Source organism: Phalaenopsis equestris, unplaced genomic scaffold, assembly GCF_001263595.1.
Source record: "Phalaenopsis equestris unplaced genomic scaffold, ASM126359v1 Scaffold210366, whole genome shotgun sequence".
Lineage (NCBI taxonomy): Eukaryota > Viridiplantae > Streptophyta > Magnoliopsida > Asparagales > Orchidaceae > Phalaenopsis > Phalaenopsis equestris.
Genome location: NW_018229457.1, coordinates 227245 through 253214, shown reverse-complemented (window position 1 = coordinate 253214; position 25970 = coordinate 227245). Strand labels below are relative to the sequence as shown.

General features: G+C 35.4%; 1 protein-coding gene across 1 annotated transcript in view; it reads right to left on the bottom strand.

Moving 5' to 3' along the window:
* Positions 1–333: 333 nt before the first annotated feature.
* Positions 334–25970, bottom strand: part of LOC110036747 (UTP--glucose-1-phosphate uridylyltransferase) — a 48183-nt gene continuing 22546 nt past the window's right edge. The window contains exons 13-21 of the mRNA XM_020741275.1: positions 22908–22940; positions 22736–22788; positions 22585–22660; positions 22452–22508; positions 22273–22356; positions 22088–22186; positions 21908–22012; positions 654–725; positions 334–559 (exon numbers count right to left, since the gene is read on the bottom strand). Of these exons, the coding sequence (XP_020596934.1) occupies positions 533–559; positions 654–725; positions 21908–22012; positions 22088–22186; positions 22273–22356; positions 22452–22508; positions 22585–22660; positions 22736–22788; positions 22908–22940 (606 nt within the window). The 3' untranslated portion in view covers positions 334–532. The remainder of the gene's footprint in view (positions 560–653; positions 726–21907; positions 22013–22087; positions 22187–22272; positions 22357–22451; positions 22509–22584; positions 22661–22735; positions 22789–22907; positions 22941–25970) is intronic.

Below are 25970 nucleotides of genomic sequence, written 5' to 3'. Positions count from 1 at the left end.
AGCAAATGAAAATAAAAATGCATATTTCTTTTTTTTAATTTGATTATATATTAAGTGGAACTTTTTTGCTTGGTTTGAGAAAATAACTAATTTATTTATTATCAATTATACTTCAGCTTTTCATTACATAATATATACACAGATCATATTTGTAAAAGAAAAAAAAAACCAAATTCTTCTAAATTAAACCCAACTAAATAATCAAGATGCAACTACGCAAGCATTGAATACTTCTCTCTTGATTCCTACGAACCAAACAACGCCCAACTGTGTGTTTATGTTCTAATTGTGCAATCCACGCGCGCATCGTCACAAAATTGCACAACTTGAATAAAAAATGCAAACATAAAAATATATAAACTTTGTGAAGTTCTTTATGAAAAACAAACCACGCTGGACATAACTTTTAAGACGCGGGTGAGCATAAAAAAATTTTGTAGCTTCTCAAGTTTTGTGCATAGTTAATAGTTATTATTATTAATGAGCAGATGACAGCAGCTGGAAAACTCTATGTGCAAGAGAAAAGTGAAGCTTAGATATCCTCAGGGCTCTTGATCTCCTAAGAGAAACATAAAACCAACAAATTAAAGCATTTAAAATTTTGTAACAATTTTTTTAATCGAGGCGGACATTCGAAATTATAAGTAATATACCTTATTCTCTATCACCGCATCATCAGGGATTTCCAACTTCTCACCAGGGAGCGCTGTTATTATCACTTTTCCCTTTTAACAAAATAAGCAACGAGCAAAACATAAGTAATCAGTAGTCAACCATAAAAATTGTGGATAGTGATCAATCAATATCAAAATGACATAATCATGGAAATAATAGACATTATTGCTAAAAAAAACTCCTCCATTTTATTGATGACGGACTTATATAGAGCCTTAAAAGTTATAACATTTACAAATAAATCCCTAGACTTCATCTATTAACAAGTAAGTCCCGATATTAGATATAAATCTCAACACTTCCCCTCAAGATGGACAAAAGATATTCACTAAGTCCATCTTGTCACATAACCTAGACAAATTTAATGATCTAAGTCCTTTGGGGAGGCAGTCTACCACTTGTCTATTAACAAGTAAGTCCCGATATTATATACAAATCTCAACACTTCCCCTCAAAATGGACAAAAGATATTCACTAAGCCCATCTTGTCACATAACCCATCTTGTCACATAACCAAGATATTCACTAAGCCCATCTTGTCACATAACCTAGACAAATTTAATGATCTAAGTCCTTTGGGGAGGTAGTCTACCACTTGCTCTCTAGTGACTACATGACAGCTCCAATAGTTTGTTATTCAGCTTTTCCTTAATGAAGAACCTATCAGTCTCCACATGTTAGCTCTATCATGCTGCGCCGAGTTATTAGCAATGTTGATTGCCGACTTGTTGTCACACCACAACTTCGTTTGAGTTCTCTGATCCACTGCAGTTCCGCCAAGAAGACTTTCAGCCACAACATCTCAGCAACTTCTAATGTTTGGCCATGTATTTTGCCTCAGTTGTTGATCTGCTACAACTGATTGTTTCTTGCTCTTCCACAAAACCAAGTTGCCACCTACAAACATTGCAGTATCCTGAAGTGAATCGTCTGTCATCAGCACAACTAGCTCAGTCAGAATCACAATAGCTCAGTCAGAATCACAAAAGCCCTCAATATCAACATGTTCATTCTTCCTGTATATCAACACTTCCTCTAGTTCTCTGATCCACTGCAGTTCCGCCAAGAAGACTTTCAGCCACAACATCTCAGCAACTTCTAATGTTTGGCCATGTATTTTGCCTCAGTTGTTGATCTTGCTACAACTGATTGTTCATTGCTCTTCCACGAAACCAAGTTGCCACCTACAAACATTGCAGTATCCTGAAGTGAATCGTCTGTCATCAGCACAACTAGCTCAGTCAGAATCACAATAGCTCAGTCAGAATCACAAAAGCTCTCAATATCAACATGTTCATTCTTCCTGTATATCAACATTTTCTCTAGTTCACTCTTCAGATACCTTAGAATCTAATTCACTGCATCCATATGACTCTTCTTTGGATCATGCATGTAGTGGCTCATCACACTTACTGCAAAAGAAATATCGGGTTGAGTGTGACACAGATAGATCAGGCGACCCACCAACCTCTGATACCTCTCACGATCAACCGATTCGTCTATAATTGTTCTGAGCTTGACCTTCTGATCAATTGAAAAGACTGTAGGTTTGCACCCCACATAACTGTCTCTGTGAGAAGGTTTAATACATATTATCTCTGGGATAAGAACATCCCATCAGGTCTATGGGCTACTTCAATCCCAAGAAAGTATCCGAGCTATTTCAGATCCTTTACCACAAATTGTTTTCCCAAACTTCCATTCAGTTAAACAATCTTTGTCTCATCATCACTAGTAAAAATTATGTCATACACATCACAGCAAGTATGGTAGTGTGACCTTCATGTTGCCGAAAAAATACTGTGGTCTGCATTAATCTGCTAATATCCCATGCCAAAGATCGTTATTTTGAACTTGTCAAAACAGACTCGAGGTAATTGTTTCAAGTCATACAGTGACTTCCAGAGCCTACACACCTTGCTCACTGTCTAGGATATACTGAATCCTGGTGATATCTCCATATATACCTCCACTAGCTCCCCATGAAAAAAAAATTCTTCACATCCAGTTGATGGAGTCTTCATCCACCATTCAATGTCAGAGAAGCCTTTGTTCTCACCTTGCTCATCTTTGTGACTGGTGCAAAGGTTTTATCGTAGTTAATGTCATATGTCTGACTGTCCACTTTTGCCACTAGTCCTGTTTTGTACCTCTCCATCATCCTTTCTGGAGTTTGCTTCACCATGAAGTTCCACTTGCCTCCAACAGTCTTCTTCCCTGCTGGTGGTGGTACAATCACTTATGTTTGATTTTTATCAAGAACTCCAAGCTCTTCATGCATCGCCTTTTTCCGCTTGGTATCCTCTTTAGCAACCTTCAAAAACTTGGGTATAGAGACAAAGTCCAATAATGCATTGAATGTTTCATAAAAGGTGAGATGTTAGAATAAGAAATAAAGTTTACAATATCAAGCTTTTACCAAAAAAATTCAGAAGGATGTCTCACATTACTGTGCTAGGTATTCTTTAACGTAAGAGGGTAGGAGTGGCGGAGAAGAAATTTTATCACCCGAGAGTTTTGAATCAAAGGTGAATGGGTTAAGTGTCTCAAGATTTGGGGAAGATGAATGGTGTAAGTGTCTCAATAATTGGGGAAGACCAGAACAAGGGATTTGTTGGTACTGCAAACTTTGTTCCCTCAATTTTCCTCTTCCTCTGTATAACTCACCTTCGGCTAGAATCCCACCACCTCTAGGGTTAATCTCCTCAATTTTCGTCTCCTCGGTTGATTCATCTCATATCATAGGACATGGCATTGTTCCCACTTGCAACACTCCATCACTACTAGTCACTCTCTTACCTCATATTTCTAGTTTCTGTTGAGTCACCGAATGGTGAATTCACTTTCAAAGTGTAGTATAGTTCAAACTCTCTTAATGACACATTCATACTCACAAAGAGTCTCTTCTCAATCGGACTAAAACAGACATATAACCTTTCTGAGTAGCAAAATAATTCACGAACACACATTTCATAACTTTGGGAAACAACTTCCCGACATATGGTCTGTTGTCTTTTCACAAAACGTACACATCAACATACCTTGAATAGAAGGATCTCATTATTGTCTCTTTTCAACATTTGACAAGGAGACTTCCACTTCAACACTCTTGAGGGCATCTTGTTATTCAATTGAATGGTTGTCAACTCTGTTTGGTTCATAAGTGTTGTAGACATTTATTGTCATCAACATGTTGTGTTACTTATAGAAGATGTTGATCATTCCTTTTTGCTACTCTATTCTATGTTGGTATGTTGAGCATATGATTTGGTGTTGTATCCCTTAAGCTGGCATGTAGTACTCAAATGCTTTGTTGATATATAATATCTCATTATCAGATCGCACTTCCTTCACAACTGCACCATATTGGGTATAGAATGCATTGTGAAAAACTTTAAAGCAAGCAACCACCTCACTCTTCTATTTTATCAAATATATCAAGGTAACACGAGAAAAACAATCAATAAACATAACAAAATATCGATAATCATTCAAAGAACTAGAAGGACAAGACCCCCATACATTATAATGTATCAAATCAAACACATTAGAGCTCTTATTCCCAAATATGATATAAGAGCTCCTAGTGAGTTTGCTAAACTCACAAACATCACACACTAGTTTCTCTTTATTTACCTTTTGATACATAGATAGACGCAACCAACTAAATAAACTAAAACAAAAATGTCTCATATGGTTGTGATGTCCCAGATTCTCCTACTGCAACACTTTTCACCATGGAAGCTAGTGTTGAGTCCATCCCCACTCAATCCAACTACTAGAGCCCGTTATGCCACGTTCCAGTCCCCAATATCCGGCTCGTTCATTTCTCTTGAAAGATCGCCTGAGAAATATCAAAAGAAGCAATGCAGTTTAACTGGAGAAAATGAGCATGCAAAATATTGAACAAAGTCATATGATTGGTACATTTAATTGTACCCTTACCAACTACAGGTTGCATTATACCGTCATCAGTCTATATACTCTCCAATACTTTTAAATGAGCATATGAATAGAACTCTCCAGCAGTACCCATCACGTGAGGAGAAGCAACATAATCTATAATAAATTCTATTCTAAAGATTTTGTGGTAAAAATAGAGGTAAAAGCAAGTGTGTCACCAGTACATTTGCTGAAACGAGCATAAGTAACAATGTTACCCCTTGAAATTGATGAATTTGAAACATCCTCGGCTCCATCTTCTATCGCTTTCTTCTTCCTCTTCAACAGCTCCAGTTAGTCATGATCCTCACTAGTAAAGAACACACTTATCTCTCTCTCGTCCTGTGCTACCATCCAACTTGCTCGATAGCCCCATTTAACATTTCCGACCCCCACGACCACGACCACATTGACGACCTTCGCCTTGTCCACATCCACTTGCCTCTATCTATTTAGGTGGCTTTGGATAGTTGCTCAGATGGTCAACTTCACCACAATTGTAGTACGTGTGAGTCTACCAGCAGACACCTAGCGTACCTAGCCAATGCTGACCGTGCACCCGGAAAAATCATTCGAATCAGAGTGTAGCTTTATGCGACTCTCCTATATAATCGTAACAATGGCCTCATCTAGTGTGGAAATAGTCACTTGACCTAGGAAAATCGGTCTCTTTTGAGCAAAGACTGGGTTTAGATGAATTGGAAACTCCATAGTCCTCATCTGTGTAATCATCTCTCCCTTCTTGCATCTTGGATCACTAGAGCTCGACATAGATGAGAAGTGATCAAGATCTTTCCATGGCCACTCCATGTCTATAAAATAATCTTAAATCGATTTATCACCATAAACCACTGTATCTTTCTCATACTGAATTTGAAACACCCTCTTGTGGTTCTCAACTCTAGCATAGATCTTCCTCAGTTTTGCATATATGTCACTCATCTTCTAACTACCATCCAATGATGTCGCAATCAATTGAACCATCGAATTGATTAGTCAAGTGTAAATCAATGCATATATAGTCCTTCACTCATCCCCCTCAACATTGTCACTCTTTAGCTCGACTCCCGTCAAGTATCCTTTTAGTCTCTTCCCTATTGAAGCAACTCTCAATTTGACGTGACTAATTCAGATACGTGGTTGGTTCATCAAGCTTTAGATCCATGAGAGGGAGATCTAGGTATACCTGCGTCATAGCAAGTGCTAAGGTAGTGGTGCTTGTCGAGACGCTAGTTGACTGTATGAGCCCAACCAAGATCATAAAAACTTTAGGATCTATCTTTCCTATTTCAATCATTTCACTCTAATACTATCTAAGTCTCCTGACATCCTCAATCATAAGAATAAATCAATAACACACATAATACACAAAGACTTCCTTCATGGCTGTCGAACCATAATTCTGTGAAAAGACAATCATGGGACTACTGCGTACGAAATACCAACAAAAGCGAAGCCCTGCTCCACTCTTTTTTCTCACAGCAAACCTTTGCAGAAGCCCTCTGTGACAGAACTCTAAGAGAAACTTCGATACTTTCAAGAAAGTCGTGATCAGAGCTTTTGGGATATCCTGCTGAGAAACTGTCGGTGATCCCAAAAGATGAGCCACCTACCACGAGCGACCAAGTCTGTCGCGATCCTATTTGTTGCAAGCAACCCTGTCTGCAGTGATCCCATCTGTCTTCTCAGTGAGATCTTTCACGGCTGCCACGCGAAGCAATCTCGTCTTCCATCCAAGTGAGCGTGTCTGCCTTCCCAGCGAGCTCTATTGTCGTTGCTACGTGACATGTCTTGTAGCATGTTATTTTTCCTATATATTTAGTACTTATTTTTTTATGAAATTGCACTTTAAAATAATGTATTTCTATTTTTTTGTTGCAGGTATAAAAGGTAGGAGATTTGCAGCAAATTGGAGCGAAAAGGAGGCAAATGAAGTAATGGAGCATCAACAGGTTGACACCTAGGCGCCACCTTCTGACGTCGTGCCATGGAGTCATGGAGCCGTATATGTGTGCCTAGGAGCCAGTTGATGTCCAACAAACAGAGAACTTGGCGTCATGACGCTAGTTATTTAACCTGCTTACCCGAGAATGTGGTGCCAAGGCGCCAGAACTAACCTGGGTAATTTCTACAACAGTTATGGACAATTTGGAGGTTATGAACGGGTAGGAGTTCTAACGAAGGGGAGGATCATTGTGAACACGGGAGGAAAGAGTCTAAGTGTACAGGAAAGTAGAGTTCAAAGTTAGATTTTGTATTTTTCTGCATTTTCTTAGAGAGAATTGAGAGCATATTGTAAAGAATTGTTGTATGCAGTGCAAGAAATACTTATAGTTCATTTAGGGAGGAGTTTTGACTTCTTTTCTGAGGGAAAAAGTTGAGCATTTCATTATATATTGTCTTATATTAATTGTAAACTCATTGTGTATGAACTTTCTCTATCATAAGATAATAGATTATTGTGTTTTCTTCTTGCATTGTGAGTAGATCCTTTTTACTTTTCTTTTGTGATGAAGTGGTAGTATGTGTAGGATATGTAGATACATTTAGAATAAATTTTTCTTTTTTTGTGCGATGATTTTTACTTCATGTTTTATTTACTTATCAATATGGTCAATTGGTATGTTGGAACTTATTGTGAATTCATAATGAACCGAGAGGGCATTGGCTTTAATAACTAGTAGAAAGTACATTGCGCTATTGAATGAAGGAAAAGTAGTTCATAGGGAGTACAAATAGATGAGAAGATAGGTTTTGATGGTGTTAACTTAGAAGTTTATAGAGTCACAAGCAGAAACACTTACTTAGTTAAACCAAACTTCTTTCTCCACTGGAAAGAAGGTAAAGAAGGGGAATGCCCCTATTTGTAACTAATTACAATTTATATTATAAGAGTTCTATTCTTACACAAATTACTTCATTGTAAGGGGAGGGTATTTCTCATAACTTGATCTTTCTAAACTTATTTAACTTTAGTAAAATTAACTTGAGAGTAAAATTATAGGTTTAGTTATAATTTGGTAGAATTTACAAGCACAATTTAAATCAATTTTACTTCCAGGCTAAAACTCATTATAGTTGGCTAGAATGTTTTTGTCTTTGAAATAATAGTCTTCCCTATGGGATCGATATGTCGTACTCACAATATCAGATATTATTTGAACAATACGTACGTTTGCGTAAAATATCTAGTGTAATGTTAAATTGTGAAAAAAATAAAGTTATAAAATTTATAAAACATGTTTATATTTAAAATATTTCATCCAAAAACACTAGGTATCTGACAATATCGGTCAAGTTCTTGGTGTCGTTGCTAGGGAAGTGCGGCAGTTAATTTGACTTAGGAAAATTTTAATTGAATTAATTAGATTTAAATTTGGAAAATCGTATTGCAGTTTTCTTTGTGTAAGAATTTGTTTGTGTTTAAATAGCACACATTAAAAAAATTAAAAAAATTATTATATTTGAGGGTTTGTTTGTGTGTTTTTCTGTAATTTATTTATTTAACTCTTAGTTATTTATGTGTAGTGCAGGACCTTTAGAACTTATACCTTACGATTCTGAATTAGAAAAAACAATTAGAAAGATTAGAAAACAAAAAGGATTTCTCCAATTTGTAGAGGAAATGGTGAATACTCAACAGAACAACTTAGACAATCAAATACAAAAAATGAACATCGTAACGAGCATAGATCATCACCTAAATATACAAACTCTTGTCGTAGAAGCGGACACATTTGAGTTGAAATCTGTTATTATCCAAATGATGCAGAACAACCTGTTTGGGGGAACTTCATGTAGGGATCCAAATTTTCATTTAGTAGATGACGCTGTTAGACTTCAGGTTTTTCATTTTTCCTCAAGGGATAAAGCTAAAATGTGGTTGAATTCATTAACACGTGATCTATCAGAACATGGAGTGACTTAGCTCAAAAATTTCTAACTAAGTATTTTTCACCTTTAAAAACTACTAAACTTAGAAATGATATTATGTCATTTTATCAGTATGGAGTTGCATCAATTTACAAAGCATTAAAAAGATTTAAGGAACTTCTTAGGAAGTGTCAACATCATGCTTTGTCTAATTAGTTAATCATTAAAACATTTTATAATGGTTAGTAGAGTCACTTAGACCTATCTTTGATTCTGCTGCTGTTGGTTCACTGATGTTAAATCCATTTGATGAAGCTAATTCTTTAATTAAAAAGATGACTACAAATAATTTCTAATGGCCTCATGAAAGCGTAAATCCTATAAAGGTAACTAGTGTTCATGATACAGATGTGTTGTCAATTATTACTTCTCAAGTTGCAGCAATATCTAGGAAGCTAGATCAATTTGACATGAACCAAACTCAAATACCTTCAGCATAGGAAAATTCATTAGGACAGATGATTGATTCTAACACTTCATCATTAGAGAATTTAAATGTCATTAACAACAGACTGAATAACCCTTATTCTAACTTTTATAACTCAGGTTGGAATAATCATCCAAAATTTTACTAGAATAATAATTATGGTGGGGTAAATCAACAATGAGGAAATAATCAAGTCAATCCTGTAAGAAACTGGAATAACCAGGGTAGCACCAACGATAAACCTTCCTATCCATCAAGCTTTGACAATAATCAACAATTTAAAGAAAAAAAGTTGTCAATAGAGGATATTGTGTTGCAAATGAGAAATCAATTGTAAAATAAAGGTGCAGCGATAAGAAACATAGAGAATTAACTATGACAAATTGCTAACTCACTCAGCAATAAGCCCCAATGAATTCTACCTATTAACATTGAGATAAACGCTAAAAAGAAAAACAAAGAGCAAGTTAAAACGGTCCAACTAAGAAGTGAAAGCGAGATGGAGGATGTAGTTCAAGAAGAGACTGAGGTTGAGAGAGAGATCGAAGAAACAGAAAGATCTGAAGAAAATATTTCTAAGACAAACCCAACCTCTCCAACTAGGATTAAATTAGAAAAATCACCACCTCCATTTCCTCAAAGACTTAAATAGTAGAAGCTAGATCAACAATTTTCAAAATTTTTTGAAATATTTAAGAAGTTAACTATTACTATTCCTTTCGCTGAAGCTCTGGAGCAAATGCCTAGCTTTGTAAAGTTTATGAAGGACATCCTTAATAAGAAGAGAATGTTTGGAGATTATGAGTGTTGCACTTAGTGAGGAGTGTAGCGCTATAATTCAAAAAAAACTTCCTAAGAAACTTAAAAATCCTAGGAGATTTACTATTTCTTGAGCCGTAGGAAAAAATTTTTATGAAAAATTTTATGTGATTTAGGAGCAAGCATTAACCTTCTGCGTTATTTATTTTCAGAAGGTTAAGTTTATGAGAGATTTCTCCAACTACTATAACACTTCAATTAGATGATCGATCGAACACTCATCCTAAGTGGGTTGTAGAAGAAGTTTTACTTAAAGTAGATAAATTCATCTTTCCTGTTGATTTCATCGGGTTAAATATGGAGGAAGAAAAAGAAATTCCAATTATTTTAGGGAAACCTTTCCTTACTACCGGACGAGTTATTCTGACATTCGATTCCGCATTACTTTAGGATTGCTTCCTATCGTAAAGGCTTCTATTAAATCTTGGAGGATGAGAATTCTGACACATCATTCCGCAATACTTTAGGATTCCTTCCTATCATAAAATCTTAGAGGATAAGGATTCTGACATTCGATTGAGCATTGTTTCAGGTATTCCTCTAGCGCAATGGTTCAAATCAAATCTTAGAGGATGAGGATTCTGACATTCGATTCCGCATTGCTTTAGGATCCTTTCCTACCCCAATGGTTCCTATTAAATCAAATCGACAAACTATCAAATCCTCAGCAAAAAAAAGTTTCAACAACTTTCACCCTCATAATAAAAAAAATCAAAACAAAAAAAAGGAACACACAATCAAACACAATGAACAAAACAAACCAAATTGACATTCAAATTTGAATGCTCAAACTCACAATTACAATTCAAAATACACTCTTCTAATCCCCAGTGAAAATTCCTTAAACATCTCCAACCTAAGTTTAAATCAAACTCCCTCAATCTGAAACATAATCAAATTATTTGGTCTGTTCTAAGCATATTTACTTAGGCAGCTCTGTTGGTTGTTGATCGCTTCGGTCAACGCCAAGATGTGCGGCGTGTCGGTCTTGATCGCTTCGGTCAACGCCAAGATGTGCGGCGTGCCGGTCTGGCACACCCCACCTATTACTATTGGGGGTCCATTTGTTGAACTCATTTTTTATGAGGTCTAATTTTTTTTTCTTAGCGTCTAGGATCTAGCCTTAAGACTTTCCTATTAATTATCCTAGAGGACTGATGATGGGACCTACCCTTTTAGAAACTCAAACCATCTCCTAGCACTTTTGCAAGACCTCAAATGAGTGGTCCTAAGCACTCAACTCTAGTTGTAGGGGTTAAGGACCAGCGTGTGGAGGCCCAAAGAGAGTTCTCGTAGAGTTTAAAACCTTAGGAAGCCCATCTCGATTTTCGTATATTCGCGTACACAAATATCACAATTCGGACAATCGACACGCACAAATATCACAATTCGCATGACATACACCTTTAAAGGCTTCATAATTAATCTGAACTTAAATCAATTTCTAAAATAGTCAATCACGAGCTAAAAATTGAAGAAAATTGAATTTGAAGCATTTTTTACTCGATCGTCGATGAAGTTCTCTGAATGACCCCGTGTGACGAAATGGACCGCGCCGGCACATATAGAACATCGAATTTACTTAAGGAGTACATTCATTTCATTATGATTCACGTCCGAGTTAAAAATGCACGAATCCAGGAGTTTAAATAGATAATAATAAAATTATTATTATTATTATATAAAAAATATATATATAACTATCCTATAAAACTATCACATATGCCTCCCTCTCTCCAGGCAATAGCACGCGACACAAACCCTCGCAGCCGCCAACCTGCTCTCACGAAAACCCTAGCCCGCAAGCAACTCCTCTCGCCGTCGGCGCCTTCCTTCTCGCCGGTCTTCCTCCTCGTTGGCGAAACCCGAGGCCACCGCTGTTCACGTGTCTCCTCCAGCCGCCAGCCAAGCTGCCTCTCTTCTTCTTCTTCTTCATGGTTGGCTAACTCTCTTCCATTTGTCGGCCTACCTCGCCGGCATAACCCCTGACGCCGTTGGCTATCCGAAGTCCCTTGTCTCATCGTGTCCTTCAACCGCCGAACCACCTTCCCAACAGTCGGGCACCACCTTGGTTTGCTCTTCTCTCTCTTAGTCAGCAACATTCCAGCTTCCTCCTCGTCGGTGACATCCAGTCGGTCTAACTCCTTGTCGGCGTCGAGTTCACAACGAAACAACCTATCTCTCGCGCACAACCTTGAATTTCGTACTTTCCTCCTTGCATTTTCCGTTTTTTGTTGAGTGTCAACAAAGTACTAGCACCGCCACTTCGTCGTCTTTCACTTTTTGTGGTTGGATACTTCACCGGAGCACTTCCTCGTTGACGGACGGAGAGGATACCGCTGTTCGAGAAGGCGTGAACTTCTCCTACCCTGCAGAAAAGCTTCCTCGAACACCGGTGGACGTAGTGCAAACATAGTGGTGTTGAGACTCTCTCTCGCATTTCCTTTTCATAGCTAGCCCTAAGTTTTAGTTGTGGTAGGCGTGTGATTTTGATCACTCACACGGGGTGCGTGCACCGACGTGAACCAGAACAATCACGCATCTACGTGATGGATCGTTTGTTATCCATGTGTTACCGAAATCCCCTACATAAAGCCAAGTGAATCCATTTAGTTGTGAACCCTAGCACCAAAATCCCACGGGATGGGCCCTTTTGCTCCCCTTTACTTTGGGTACCTCAATCTTCCTTAGAGAGATTCTTTGCAAAGCGAGGAAAGTTTTGTAGCTAGCTCGCTTTGTAAAGCCTTGAGGTGTCGTGAAATTGGGAAAAGCCTTGTGGCTAGTATATTTCACAACGATGTGGAGAATTCCCCATTTGCTGCCAAAGCAAAGGCAGCGACATCGTGCATTCATATTTTAACCCTAGGTTTCCTAGGCAAGGTCGTTAGTACGAGCGTGACTCACTATTACATGTGGTCATTTGCGTCTCATTATTTGCATGAGCATGTCTTGTATGTCTATTGTATGTCACGTGCACTTGCACCTTGCACACCACTTGTGCCTCGATCGGTAGCCCCAAACCGGTCGGTACCACTTGTGCCTTGATCGGTTGCACCGGACCGATCGACACCACTTGTGCCTTAACCAACCACCACAGTCTGGATGGCATAACACTTTGATTTGACCGGATACTCTTGACCTGGTCGACCAACCACTTGCACAATGGCATGTTGTGCATGTGCATGTGTATGCCCGCTTGCTTACATGTTGCATTATGTTTAGTATGTGTTTGTTTGCACGAGCACGATCATTTGCTTGACCTGCACTTCTCTTCCAGTCGCTGTCACCACGACACGCACATTTTTTCAAGTCACTGTCGCCACGGCACACTCATCTTTCGAGCCCCTACACGACACGCCCACCTTGTCGGGTCACTGCCTCCGCGGCATACCCATTTGTCGGGCCCCTACCTCTATGGCACGCTCATCATTGAGTCACTGCTTCCGTGCCACACTCACCTTTTTGGGTCACTGTCTCCAGGTACACCCAGTTTTCCGAGTCACTGCCTCCACGGCATACTCACTCTTTCTGTCATTTGACTGTTGCATTTGCATTTGCATGCTTGCATTGATAGCAAGTCAGGCTTGATGGGAGAGTGATTCTCGTGTCGGTCGCAATGTTTTAACGAGCATTGCTTGTTGGGTTGATTCTGGTGAGCAATGCAAGTTAAGTCATCAAGATTGACATGAGTATGACTATGCTAAGGATCCAATGAATTATCTATTATTTTGGGTTTCACTTGATTGTTGTTTTGAAAAGAATTTAATTGTTTTTTAGGCTGATCCACTCATTGTTTCGCCTCTTTGCTTCCATAGTTTTGGAAGTGGGTCGGTCTCCTCTTTTCCTTTTATTTGGTTTTGTTTTCTTTGCTCTTGTTTGATGATTTTGTTTCTGGCGCTTATGTTTCAAGGTTATAAGTTAGATGGTTTTAGGGTTTAAAGGTTGTGATGATAACGACATCCGGTAATAAAGTGGAATAATATTGTATCCCCTGACCCAATGACCTGGTGAGTATGGGATGACGATATTATTCGTTGACACTAGACTAGCAATGAACCCTAATTTTTTTAGGCTACAGTTAGTCCTAGTCCAACAGTGTGATTAATCTATAGACAGTATTTTCAAAGCATATAAAGATAAAACAAAACAAAAATACATTTCTTATGAAACTAATGCTTTTGACAGTTAAATAAATTCTACTTTTAAATGAACTCTATATTTTGAATGCTACAATCTAAATGTCCACTTGTCAGTCACCTAGACCAGATTAAGGATTGCCCTCCTTGGATTGACTGGCTGGGAATTTCTAGTCGAATGTCGGGTTTCATACACTTAGATGGCTGATGGTTTCCTACAAAGAATCTAACACGAACCTAAATTTTTATTATCCACTTTGATCTTTCATAGGTCGCTTGTTCTTTTACTTGTCATTTGTTTTTCTATTTACCATTTGATTCTTGCAGTTACATATAAATGCATGTTTGCTATGCTAGCTAAGTTTTCTACGATACTTGTTTACTTTTATCTGCGACACTAAACCCTTTGCAGAAGCATCAGACAAGCCAGGTACAGATTCTCTTATATTAACTGTCTCTTATTTTCCTTTACAACACTCTTGTACTGTATTTTTTATATAGCATTCCTTCACTGCACTTTACTTTTCTCTTTATTGCATTCTTTACTTTAATACACTTAATAAACCCCTAGGGTACAGGATTATAGGTCACATGTTAGGAGGTCAACTGCAGTAGGCCACTAACCCAACAATTGTATGTACACTTTAAACTTTAAACCCAGAATTTGATGCAGATGCACCATGGAGCATGGAGCAAGCCTTCGTAGGTAGCACGACGAGGATGCAAGTGAAGGATTTAGGCTAACGAATCAAAGCTCAACACGAGGTGAATCGATTTCAGCTAAAACTAAGCTCGAGGACTTCGAGGTGGTCTGTCTAGTGCAACATAAATCCTCACCTTATCTTTTAGTCTTTTGCACATCGCGCAAAATAAGCTCTAACTTGTCTTATAATCCCGAGGTCGTCGTTCGATACAACGTAAATCCTGCTATCTTCTTGGTTATTTGCATAACCGGATATTATGCAAGTGTAATTCCTCTAACCAATAATTGATAGGATTGAAATTTAAATAAATTCGCTTCTGAAATTTAAGGTCAAACAATAAGATAATTTGGGAAGTCATCGAGATTCGCCTCTATTCTGTGACATCCCCTAGTTCTCACTCATTTGACTCAAAAAATAATTGCTCATAGGTGATCCTCTCCCACTGACCTTCCTATGCACTACCATGAAAACTTAATTTTGAAACTCTTGAAGACAGAACATTTGATATAAATCAAGAGTTTTCTTAAGTGATTTCAATTACTTAAGATGTAATTAATTAGAGGTTTGTTTCCATAGGGAACTTTAGAAACCAGGTAAAATAAACACTATTTAATCTTAAAATTGGGTAGAGGAACTTGTCGGTATATAAAAAAATTTGTAGATCAAATAGATGTCACAAAACTCTTTAGTTTAGGTGATTAAGCCTACTAACAAGTTATACACTTATCCCTCGGGATGATGTATTAGTTGTGGTATCGTGTTCAACCATCTAAATTATTAAACAAATGTGAGATCCATTTGGTCTCATTTTTTTAAAAATTAAACTACTATTTTCAAAATTAAAATTAAATACACATATTAAATCAAAATTTATTTTTAATTCTTGAAAGGCCAGCAACACGTGTTTTTGATCAATCAAATGCTTTTTACTGTTCTACAAAACCAGACTCCCTACTAAGTTTTATTTCCAACTAACTCTCTTTTTTCAATTAAATCAAGTATATTTGACTGCACTTGTTTTGTTGGTGAAACTCGTCCACAGATTTTTAAATTGGAATCTAAATTATTAAGGTATCTTTTTAGGATATTCCCGTCTGCATAAAGGGTATTGATGTTTTCCCCTTTCAAAAACAGGTATAAGATTTCTGTTGATGTCAACTTTTAAGAACAAACTCTATTCTTTGGTGACTCGTCAGTGCCTAAATCCTCACAAGGTTTTGATGAATTGTTAATGTAACAAGCCATAAGTTCACCTCAATCTCACCTCCACCTCCACCTCCAACGCCTCAGCCTAGACCACCTATCAGTAATATTTACTTAAGAAAACACTGTCCTAATCTGACACCGATATCAACTTTCTTAGTGAATCCTCCTCTTAATGACCTTGATTACTCATTTCACTTCAAAGAGGTAAACGCCAATGCGCATATCCCAATTCCTTGTGTTAAATATAATCAGTTATCTTCTACTTCAAGCTTATTTGTTGCTTCTCTTAACTCTATTGAGGTTTCAAGAGTTGTATAGCAAGCTCTATCGCAAAATGGTGGAGGGCAACGATGTTTGATGAGATGAATGCCTTAACTAAAAATGAAACTTGGGAACAAGTTGAACTACCTTCGAGCAAGAAGGGTATTGTCTATAAGTGGGCTTTTCAGTTAAGTTTCATCCTGATGGATCTGCAGCTCGTCTCAAAGAACAATTGGTTGCTCAAGGCTATGTTCAAACTTATGGGATCGACTTCTTGAACACATTTTCTCTGGTAGCTAAGTTGACTTTGGTTTGCCTACTCCTTTCCCTGACTGCAATGAATAAATGGCCCTTGCACCAGTTCGATGTGAAGAATGTTTTTCTGCATGGTGATCGTTTGGAAGAGGCATACAAAGAGCAATCTTCTGGGTTTGTTGCTCAAGGGGTGTCTCGAAAAGTATACAGTCTTCGGAAGTATTGAAGCAAAGTCTTTGAGCATGTTTTGAAAAATTTAGCCAAGCGGTAGAAGGGATTGAAATATAGAAAAGTAAAAAATGATCACACTATATTGTATAAGCAATCTACCCAAGGATCATTCAATTGATAGTTTATGTTGATGACAATATTATTACGGGAAGTGATTCATATAGAATCTTATCACTGAAATCATTTCTTCAAAATTAGTTCAACATTAAAGATCAGGGTTCCTTGAATTACTTCTTTGGAATCGAGGTAAGTATATTTCTATCTCAATGGAAGTTTATGTTGGATTTGTTAACAATAATTGAAAAATTAGATGTCAAACCATACAGTACTCTAATGATTCATAATCAACAACTTAAAAAGGAAGGAAAACCATTTTCTGACCCTAAATGATAGAGGAAATTAATGGGAAAATCAAACTACCACATAGTAACTCGGCTTGCCATTATGTATTTAGTTAGCCTATAAGTTAATTTACATCTTCCCCCATGGTCCAGCATTGGTAAGCTTTGGAATAAATATTATGTTACTTCAATGTAGCTCCTAGACAATGTATTTTATATCAGAACTATGGGAGTAGAAATATTTAATGTTTTTCTGATATAGATTAGGCAAATTTCAAGATTGATCGAAGATCCATTACTATATATTGTGTCTTGTTGGTGACAATTTGGTCTCATGTAAGAGTAAGAAACAAAATGTAGTGTCACAGTTCAGTGTTGAACTTGAGTGATGGCACAAGCTTCGAGTGAATTGATGTGGGTTTCCCAGCTCTTGACAAAAATAGGTTTTAAGATGATAGTTTTAGCAAAGTTGTAATGTGATAACCAAGTTGAAACTCACTTTGCATCAAATCCTATCTTCCATAAATAAACTAAGCACATTGAGATAAAATTTCATTTTATTCACGAAAAGATTCAATAAAATCTAATTTCTACAACTGATGTGAAGGCTAGGGAACAACTATTGGATGTCCCCAAGCTGGGCATGATAAAAATTATTGCTCTAGCTTGAGGAAGAGTGTTATGAAAAGTAATAAATATGAAACTTGTATATTATAAAAATTGATATTAAACAACCTAATTAGTGGAGATCTAATTACAAGATCTTTTGATATTAGAGTTATTCCTAATCTAGATAGTTGGGAGTATATATAAATATAAAATATATATTTTCAATTGGGAATAAGAAGTTTTTCACTTCACAAAAGAAAACAGATAGTCAAATTTCATTTTAGAGGAACTAAAGATGAGTTATATTAAATACATAAAACAAGGGGCTTGTAATAGATTAAGTAGCTAACTTATGCGTCTGAGTATTCTTTGATCACTCGTTTATGAGCTAAAAAAAATAGACTTCATATTTGGTCTTTAAGTAGGAAAATGATCTCCTATTGACTGCATCAAGCTTTAAAAACTTGGCTGAATTAGTGGGAAGTGAACTCAAGTGGGGTTATATTTCTAGCCCAAATTTGATTCCTTTTGGGCTCCATCACAATGAATTATGATCTTAAGATAATAAAGATGAAACTCTATGACATATATGAAAAATGTTTATTTGCTTTGATCGTCACCAAATACACAATTCGCACGAGCAGACAAAAGGTGAATTTTAGTGAACACAATTGAAATCTAACACACATCTCAAGGTCAAAATACTCATGCAAGCTTCCAATCTTTGAGATGATTTTAGGACCTAAGCATTTCTAGAGGCTACCATCAACTCAAATGTATTGCTTCAAAAATTATGTGAGACCTTTGAAATTTGTACACAGTAGTAAAATAGCCGAATATGTACGATGATCCCTTTAAGACCTTTGAAATTTGTACATAGTAGTAAAATAGCCGAATATGTTCTGATGACCCCCTTAAATATCAATACTTAACCTTTTGTGAATGTTGTAGGTAAAAAACTGGACTAGCTCCAATTATCTTGCTCTGATAAGCATGCCAAAATTCTCAAATAATTCAATTCTATAAGTTCAAAAGCTCGCAATTGTTGAAATTATCTTAAATTACTGAATTTTAACATTTGAGAATGTCGAGCTCAGAGAATATTAAAATCAATTTTATATTATTTATGTTCTGATAAGCATGCAAATATTTAAATGTTCTCACTTTTCAAAATCAAATCCAAAATATTAAAGTATACACGCTTTCGAGTAGATCGCATTTGTATATAGGGACAGATTGTGTCACGACCTAGCACGACGGCCTAGAACTACCAAAATGGGAATGAACAGTCAAACAATGAAATAAAATTCATTTCAATATCTAATGCCAACAATTAATCTTCTAAATAATCGAAAGAGCCATTGAAGAGTAAAGTTTGTTTTAGCTTAACATTAAAATTATAAAATTACCTCTCATGTTGTCTCTTCCTTTGCCTCCCACTTTCTCCATCTCTCCTCTTAAAAGCACAAAAGAGACTCTAGCCGATTTGAAATTCTTGAGCATTACAATCTTCCCTACTTAAAAAAACATCATCCTGAAAATTCACATAACATGGCTATGTTTATAATTTTTTTATTAACTAATTCTAATGGCATTTTCAATATGATTATATTACTAATCATAAAATTTGTTCGGATATTATTCTTTTCAGGACACGACCAGAGGACTTGGAATTACTAAGATGGAAATAAATGATGAAATAAAATTTAGTTCATTTAATAGAATTAGCAATTAGTCCTCCAAACAATCTAAAAAGCTAATGACATATAAAATTCTAGCGTATAATTAAAACAATTGTGAGTGAAAATTATCTCACATTTGATCTCCTCATCTCCCACTTTCTCCATTTCTCTTCTTAAAAGCATGAAATCAGCGCTAGTTGATTCATAATTCTTGAGTTTTGCAAGGTTGTAAGTTTTACATCAATCAGTCGATAAGGACGAAAGTCAACAAAATTGAGTTGGTACCAAACTAATCTAAGCCTAATCCTTACATCGATGGGAGTTGATAACAATGATACTTTGATTATAATTAATTCAAATTTCAATCAAATTATAAATGTCAATATTTTTATGTAAACCCCTATGATGGTCATGTCAAAGGTAATTGGAGGCGTTTAATTTTAAACTTAAGTTTCAAAATGTGTTTGAACAAATTCGATTAATATAAATTTTGAATTTGATACTCTATAAACAGGATAGGTTGGCAGGGCTCAAAAGAATCAGATCTCTTATAATGGTCGTGTTGACAAAAAATTTCAACCAGAAGAGTTCTTACTTTCAAATTGTCTTCAAAGTTTAATAAAACTTATTTCAATTTTAATAGTTTCAAATTTTAAATGAAATAAAAATTACTAAAAACTAAAGCAAAACTCATCCATTGTTCATATTAATTTGTAAAGGGTAACATATAATATTAACTTAAATTCACATAGAGCTAATATCATATCAAATATACTACTATATTCACGCTCAAACAAATTTAGGCTAAATCGACTTGATGTGTCGAGTCCAATGTCAACATGATTTGGCCAATCCACTTCACAAAAAGAAGTGGTAATGACCTGAGCCCTTTGACTTGATGGTTTGTCATCAAATGACGTAATTATATTATGATTACAGTTGTAGCTCGTATGTTTCCCAACAGTTTAGTCATTTGAGATGTGACTTATAAGGTATATTGATAGAACACAGTCATTTGTTATCTGAAGTTAGCTTAAATTAGTCCTCTTAAACAAATGACTACCAAAGATCTACACGATTCCCTTAGATAAAATAACACATGGCTACTAATAAAGATCATTTGGTCAAACTGAGTTGATTGTTTCCTCCGATCAAGTAGACAATGGTCCATTGTAACCTAAAATGACGGAACCCTGAAATCTTAATCAATTTTATCATCATTCATCCCCATCATATGCTCTCAAAGATTATAGTGATAAATTCTTACAAATTTGATAATATAAAACCATAATCATTTCCAGTAAACGCTACATAATTAACACCTTAAAAACCAATCATAATTGAAAGTGCACTCCCGTTATCAAGAGAGATAAATAACCATAGGGTTTTGTGTCTCTGAAAAACTCGAACAAAAATCTCAAAGTACACAAAAATATGAAGGCAATATATCTAAGTAGTGTCATATCAGCAATCTAATCTTTGATATGAAAATTTGACCCGGAAACTCAAATAAAACTCTCGTCATATCGAGAGGGGCCAGGGAGTGAATTTTTTAAGCCCACGAAATTGAACAAAAATTGGATTAATTTTATGCTTAGATTAATCCAAATAGTTAGGCTTGGCTTACTTCAAACATGAATTGAACCAAACCCTAATTGAATCAAGCTAGCTTAAGATCAAATTAAGTTCAAATCTAAATGAGAGAAAATTAGTGCAAATGAAGATTTAATCGAACCATCTTATGGCCAAGTTTACATGACTTGAGATTAGCTACAATGACTTTGACCTAGACTTGAGCCAGGGTTGAATTGCCTCAAGATTGGATCGTCACAGCCGTAAATATAATCAATCATAATTAAGTCAAATTCGAATATCTAAAAAAGATAAGTAGAACCAATTTAAAAACCTTTATTAAAGGTCTCGTGTTAAGGCTATATAGGAGAGCAGATGTTGAAAACAAAGAGGAACTCTAACAGTGGGGTTCCCTGATAGTTTATAGCATTTTACTAAGACGAGTATAGCTTAACCAAGCCTAATACAATTTCCCCTGCCAATTAAAAAGACTTAAATGGATCCCACATAAGAAGGGAATAAACAGGCTCATAAATAAGCCTGATGGGCTTTCTTTCTTTTTCAGGGAAACATCATATGTTACGTACAGATGTAAAATTTTACAGGTCACCGCAGGCAGATGTGATGAGTTTTCTTTATTATTTATAGTATTTTGTAATATAGCATTTAGCTGTTAAATTTGTTTTCCACTGTTTACTTTTACTAATATTATTATTATCTACTTCTTGTCTCTACATTTTTCTACCTTCCATCACAGAAACAATAGAAAGATGTTTCTTGCCATAGTTGCTAGTATTTTCTTCAGCAATAAACACAAAAACCTGAAAAAAAAAAAAACCTAAAAAAAAAATTCATCAACACTAATGCAACCATTAAAGTAGGCGGAGCCCTCCTGGCTAAATCCCAAGATTCACTTAACCACAGCTGGCCTTACATGGATTCAGGCAGCCCAGCAATTTAGAAAAAGAAGTAATGAAAAACAATGTGATTCCAACAATGTTGACTCAATGCTCAAAATAACCAAGTGCATATTTTTTTTTCTACTCATATATCAAGCACTAAAAAACAATAATCAAAAGAATAAAAAGAACAAAATTAGTTATGAAATGATTACCTTTAGGACTACTCCCGCGCCAAACCATACATCGCCAGAAACCTTTATACTATCAAGTTCAACAATGCTAGGGATGGACTTGAAACGAGCAAGAAAGTTAGCCACCTGAGAAGAAAAAATTAAGCATTAAATCAAATGAAAGATTCATCAACGCTTGAGTTATTATGGATTATATAATACCTTTTTAAATTCAGGTCCTAGCTCAATAGAGGGATTAGCAGGATTTTGTCTGGCTTTATTACGGACCACAAAGCCATCAACCAAAGTGTATAGATCAGACTATCAAACAATGAAATAAATGACATTAGCCAGAACATTCATTAATGCTGCATTTATTAATTTATGATCATAGAAGATGGGCTAACCTGAACTAATAGTAAATCTGATGTTGCCTTCACTGGAAGAAAACGAGATCGTGGAACATTTACTCCGATAGCATTATCAAAAAACTAAATGGCATCAAGAGGACAAAAGGTGTCAATGTTCCTGAAGTCGTCCACAATAAAATGGCTGAGAAAAAATGTATATGCAGCAGAAACATTACTCTGATTGCTGCCCCGGCCGCCGTTTCAAGTTGAAGAACCTTAATACCATCTACTTCCTGGAAGCACGAAGAATTACAAATGAACCAATGGTAATTTACAGTTTAGGATACTCAGACCAGGAAAGAAACCTACCTTGGGGTTTGGGATAATCTCCATTTTGAGAGCATCAGCTTCTACAAGCCTTTTAATGGCCTTCAAGTTTACCCACCTGGATGAATTGTATGATTGGTTTAAATTCCAAACGCCTTTTCAAGATCAAATTCATAACAATGAGATAGCATACAAGTTGTTGGTATTGAAAATCTTGAATTTCTCGATAGATTTAAATTCATTCACCTGAAAGAAGTAAGATAAAGATAAAAAAGATTTAAAATGAATTCAACCATTTTGAATGCCTATAGATTACCAAAAACATAAAATCTTGGATATAAAATTGCAGACGTCAGATGTCTCACATGCTCATCAGGAACCTGTGCAATTTCCAAAAGCTGCAAACAAAAGCAAGAAAATTTTTGTTACTATACCGGGAAGTTGTAGACAAGCAAGCTAATATCTTCATAATAGATTTAATAATTTGAAAATATAATTCAAGTAAGAATAAATATGGTAGATAGAAATTGCAGAAAAAAGTGTTTAATTCAGTATAAGTTAAGGCATTAAATAATTCACATGAAGCATAATCCAGAAGGAAACGATATGGTTTTGAATAACATTTCAGTCTCATAGTTTTAACATTTTTTGCTTTTAGGGTGTTGGTCGAAGTTTCATCTACGTTGTTCCCAGTAGTTCTTACCCTAGTTTGTGTAAATTTCATTAACGCATAAACATACAAAAAAATTGATGTAAATATAAATAAACAAATTTTCCCCACTAATAATTAAGATCGAGGATTTTTTATAAAAAAATCCATTTTATTTGAAAACTTAAAAAGCAAATAATATTTGTGTTCAAGACAACTTGGTTAAATTCTAGCAACTGACATGAAAGGACATTCCAGCACCCTCACATTATTCTGTGTAATTAATTCAGAACTAACCACTTACAAAAACCTACTTCCTATCATATTATCTAGCATCCAGTCCAGGGTCTTGAAACTAGGATTAAAGGTTCGCTTGTAAGGAAGTGATGGTATTATCTCATAAATATCGAAATGTGGCGTTCACTCATGGAGTTATAAAGGTATGTAGCAACAACTACAAAAAAATTTAAGAGATAATTACAGCTTCCTAAAAGAAAGATCAGCAATTCGTAATGTTGATAGTCATGTGATGCCATTATATGACTTGACAGATAGAGGAATGATAAGATTGATTCTATTTCTCTAATATTCTAGAATATTCTATCTAATCTTTAATAAAGGATTTTAAGATATTTGTATTAAAGGAGAATGCTCCAGAATATTAAATAGAAAAAATATAGAGTATATTTTTCTATAACGAATTATAAGAGTATAGAAGATTCTAGATTTAGTCCTTCGTACCTATAAATAGGATAACTTATTGTTGTCATGTGAGATGAAAACTACTCAGCAAAGTTTAGTGATAAAATTCTTCTTCTCTTAAAAAATTTCCAACAATCCAAATCTACGTCTTCACTCCAAAAATTTCTAACAATTGGTATCATTGCTTCGTTCGATTATTCGTTGGGCGTTCTACAATTTCAATATCTCTACAATGGCCGACTTCAACCGCTCATCTTTCCCGATTCCAATCTCCAATGGAAAAAATTATGATTTTTGTTACCTCGAAAAGAAGACCTATTGTCACTTTCAAAATTTGAAGATTGTTGAAGAAGGATTCAATACTCCGGAAGATACTTCAACTCTCTCAGCAAATCAAAAGAAGATGCTTGAAGAGAATCAACATAAGGACTCTCAAGCATTATTTGTTTTACAACTAACAATGATAGATGACATCATTCCTCGAATAATGGGCGCAACAACTACAAAACAAGCGTGAGACATGTTATGGAGGAGTTTCAAGGAACAAAGAAGGTACGCTTCATCAAATTACAAAATCTTAAATTAAGATTTTAGCGATCTTAAAATGAACGATAAAGAAACCGCAAAAGATTCCTATTCTAAGATAAAAAAGATTGTTAATCAAATGAGAGCCTATAAAGCAAACATTTATGACAAGAAATAGTAGAAAATATACTAATTTATTGTATAGAAAAATATGATAAAATAATTTATGAAATTGAAGAATGAAGGGATCTCGAAACTTTAACACCAACAGAATTAATGGGCTCTCTTGAAGCATATAAAAAAAGATTGAATATGCGAAGTGAGAATACTACAGAAAACGTATTTCAATCCAAAACAAATTTAAGGACTCGGGAATCAAAAGAAATAAAAGAAATTCACAAGAAAATTTTAAAATTAAAAATAACAAAAAAAAAAGTGACAAATATCCTCCATGTGGCATTTGTAAAAGAAAAAAAATCATTTGGAGAAAGATTGTTAGTTTAAAGGAAAACCATAATGCCAAAATTCTAAGAAATGTGGGGACAAAAAATATTTGTCGATTGAAGAAAAATCAATAAGTCAAAAAAGAGAAAAGTGAAGAAAAAAATCTCTTCTATGAGAATAAAGAAACATGGCTTCTAGATAGTGGTTATAGTAATCACATGACAAAAATTGAACAAATATTTTGTGATCTTGAAAAAATTAAGAAAAAAGGTCAAAATAGGAAATGGTGATTTCATGGAAGCAACGGGAAGAAGCATCATAGTCATTAACACTAGAAGAGGTAAGGGTTATATCAATGATGTACTCTGACTCCCAAACATCGATCAAAATCTACTCACCGTGGGTCAAATGATTGAGAAAGCATACTCTTTAAATTGTTGAAGGAGATGCTTGCATAATATATGATAAGCAGAACAATTTTTTTAAAATTGCAAATATCAAGATGAAAGAGAACATATGTTTTCCTATTCAATGAAGATACAAATAATATGGCAATGAAGACACAAACAGATGAGTCATGGCTTTGGCACAAGCGACTTGGGCACTTCAATTTCCATGAGCTGAAGATTCTCCACCAAAAAGACATGATACAAGATCTCCCTGCAATAAAAAAAAAATCAATGATGCCTATGAATGATGTTTGCTCAGAAAAAACTATCGACTGTCATTTCCTTTAGGCAAAGCATGCACAGTTAAGGAGCCATTAGAACTTGTTCACGCTGACATATGTGGACCAATGCATACTCCAACACTAGAGCAAAACAAATATTTCATCTTTTTCATTGATGAGTACATAAGAAGTATTTGTCCACATGGGTCTATTTCTTGTGAGAATGATCACAAGTATTTGAGATTTTCAAAAAATTTAAGACTTATGTCGAAAAACAAAGTGGCTACTACTTAAGACATTAAGAAGTGATAGAGGTAAAGAAAATACCTCAAATAACTTCAACAAGTTTTGTGAAAAACAAGAAGTTGAACAATAACTGACAGTTGAGTATATGCCAGAAAAAAAAACTATAATGGAAACAACTAGAACCATGTTGAT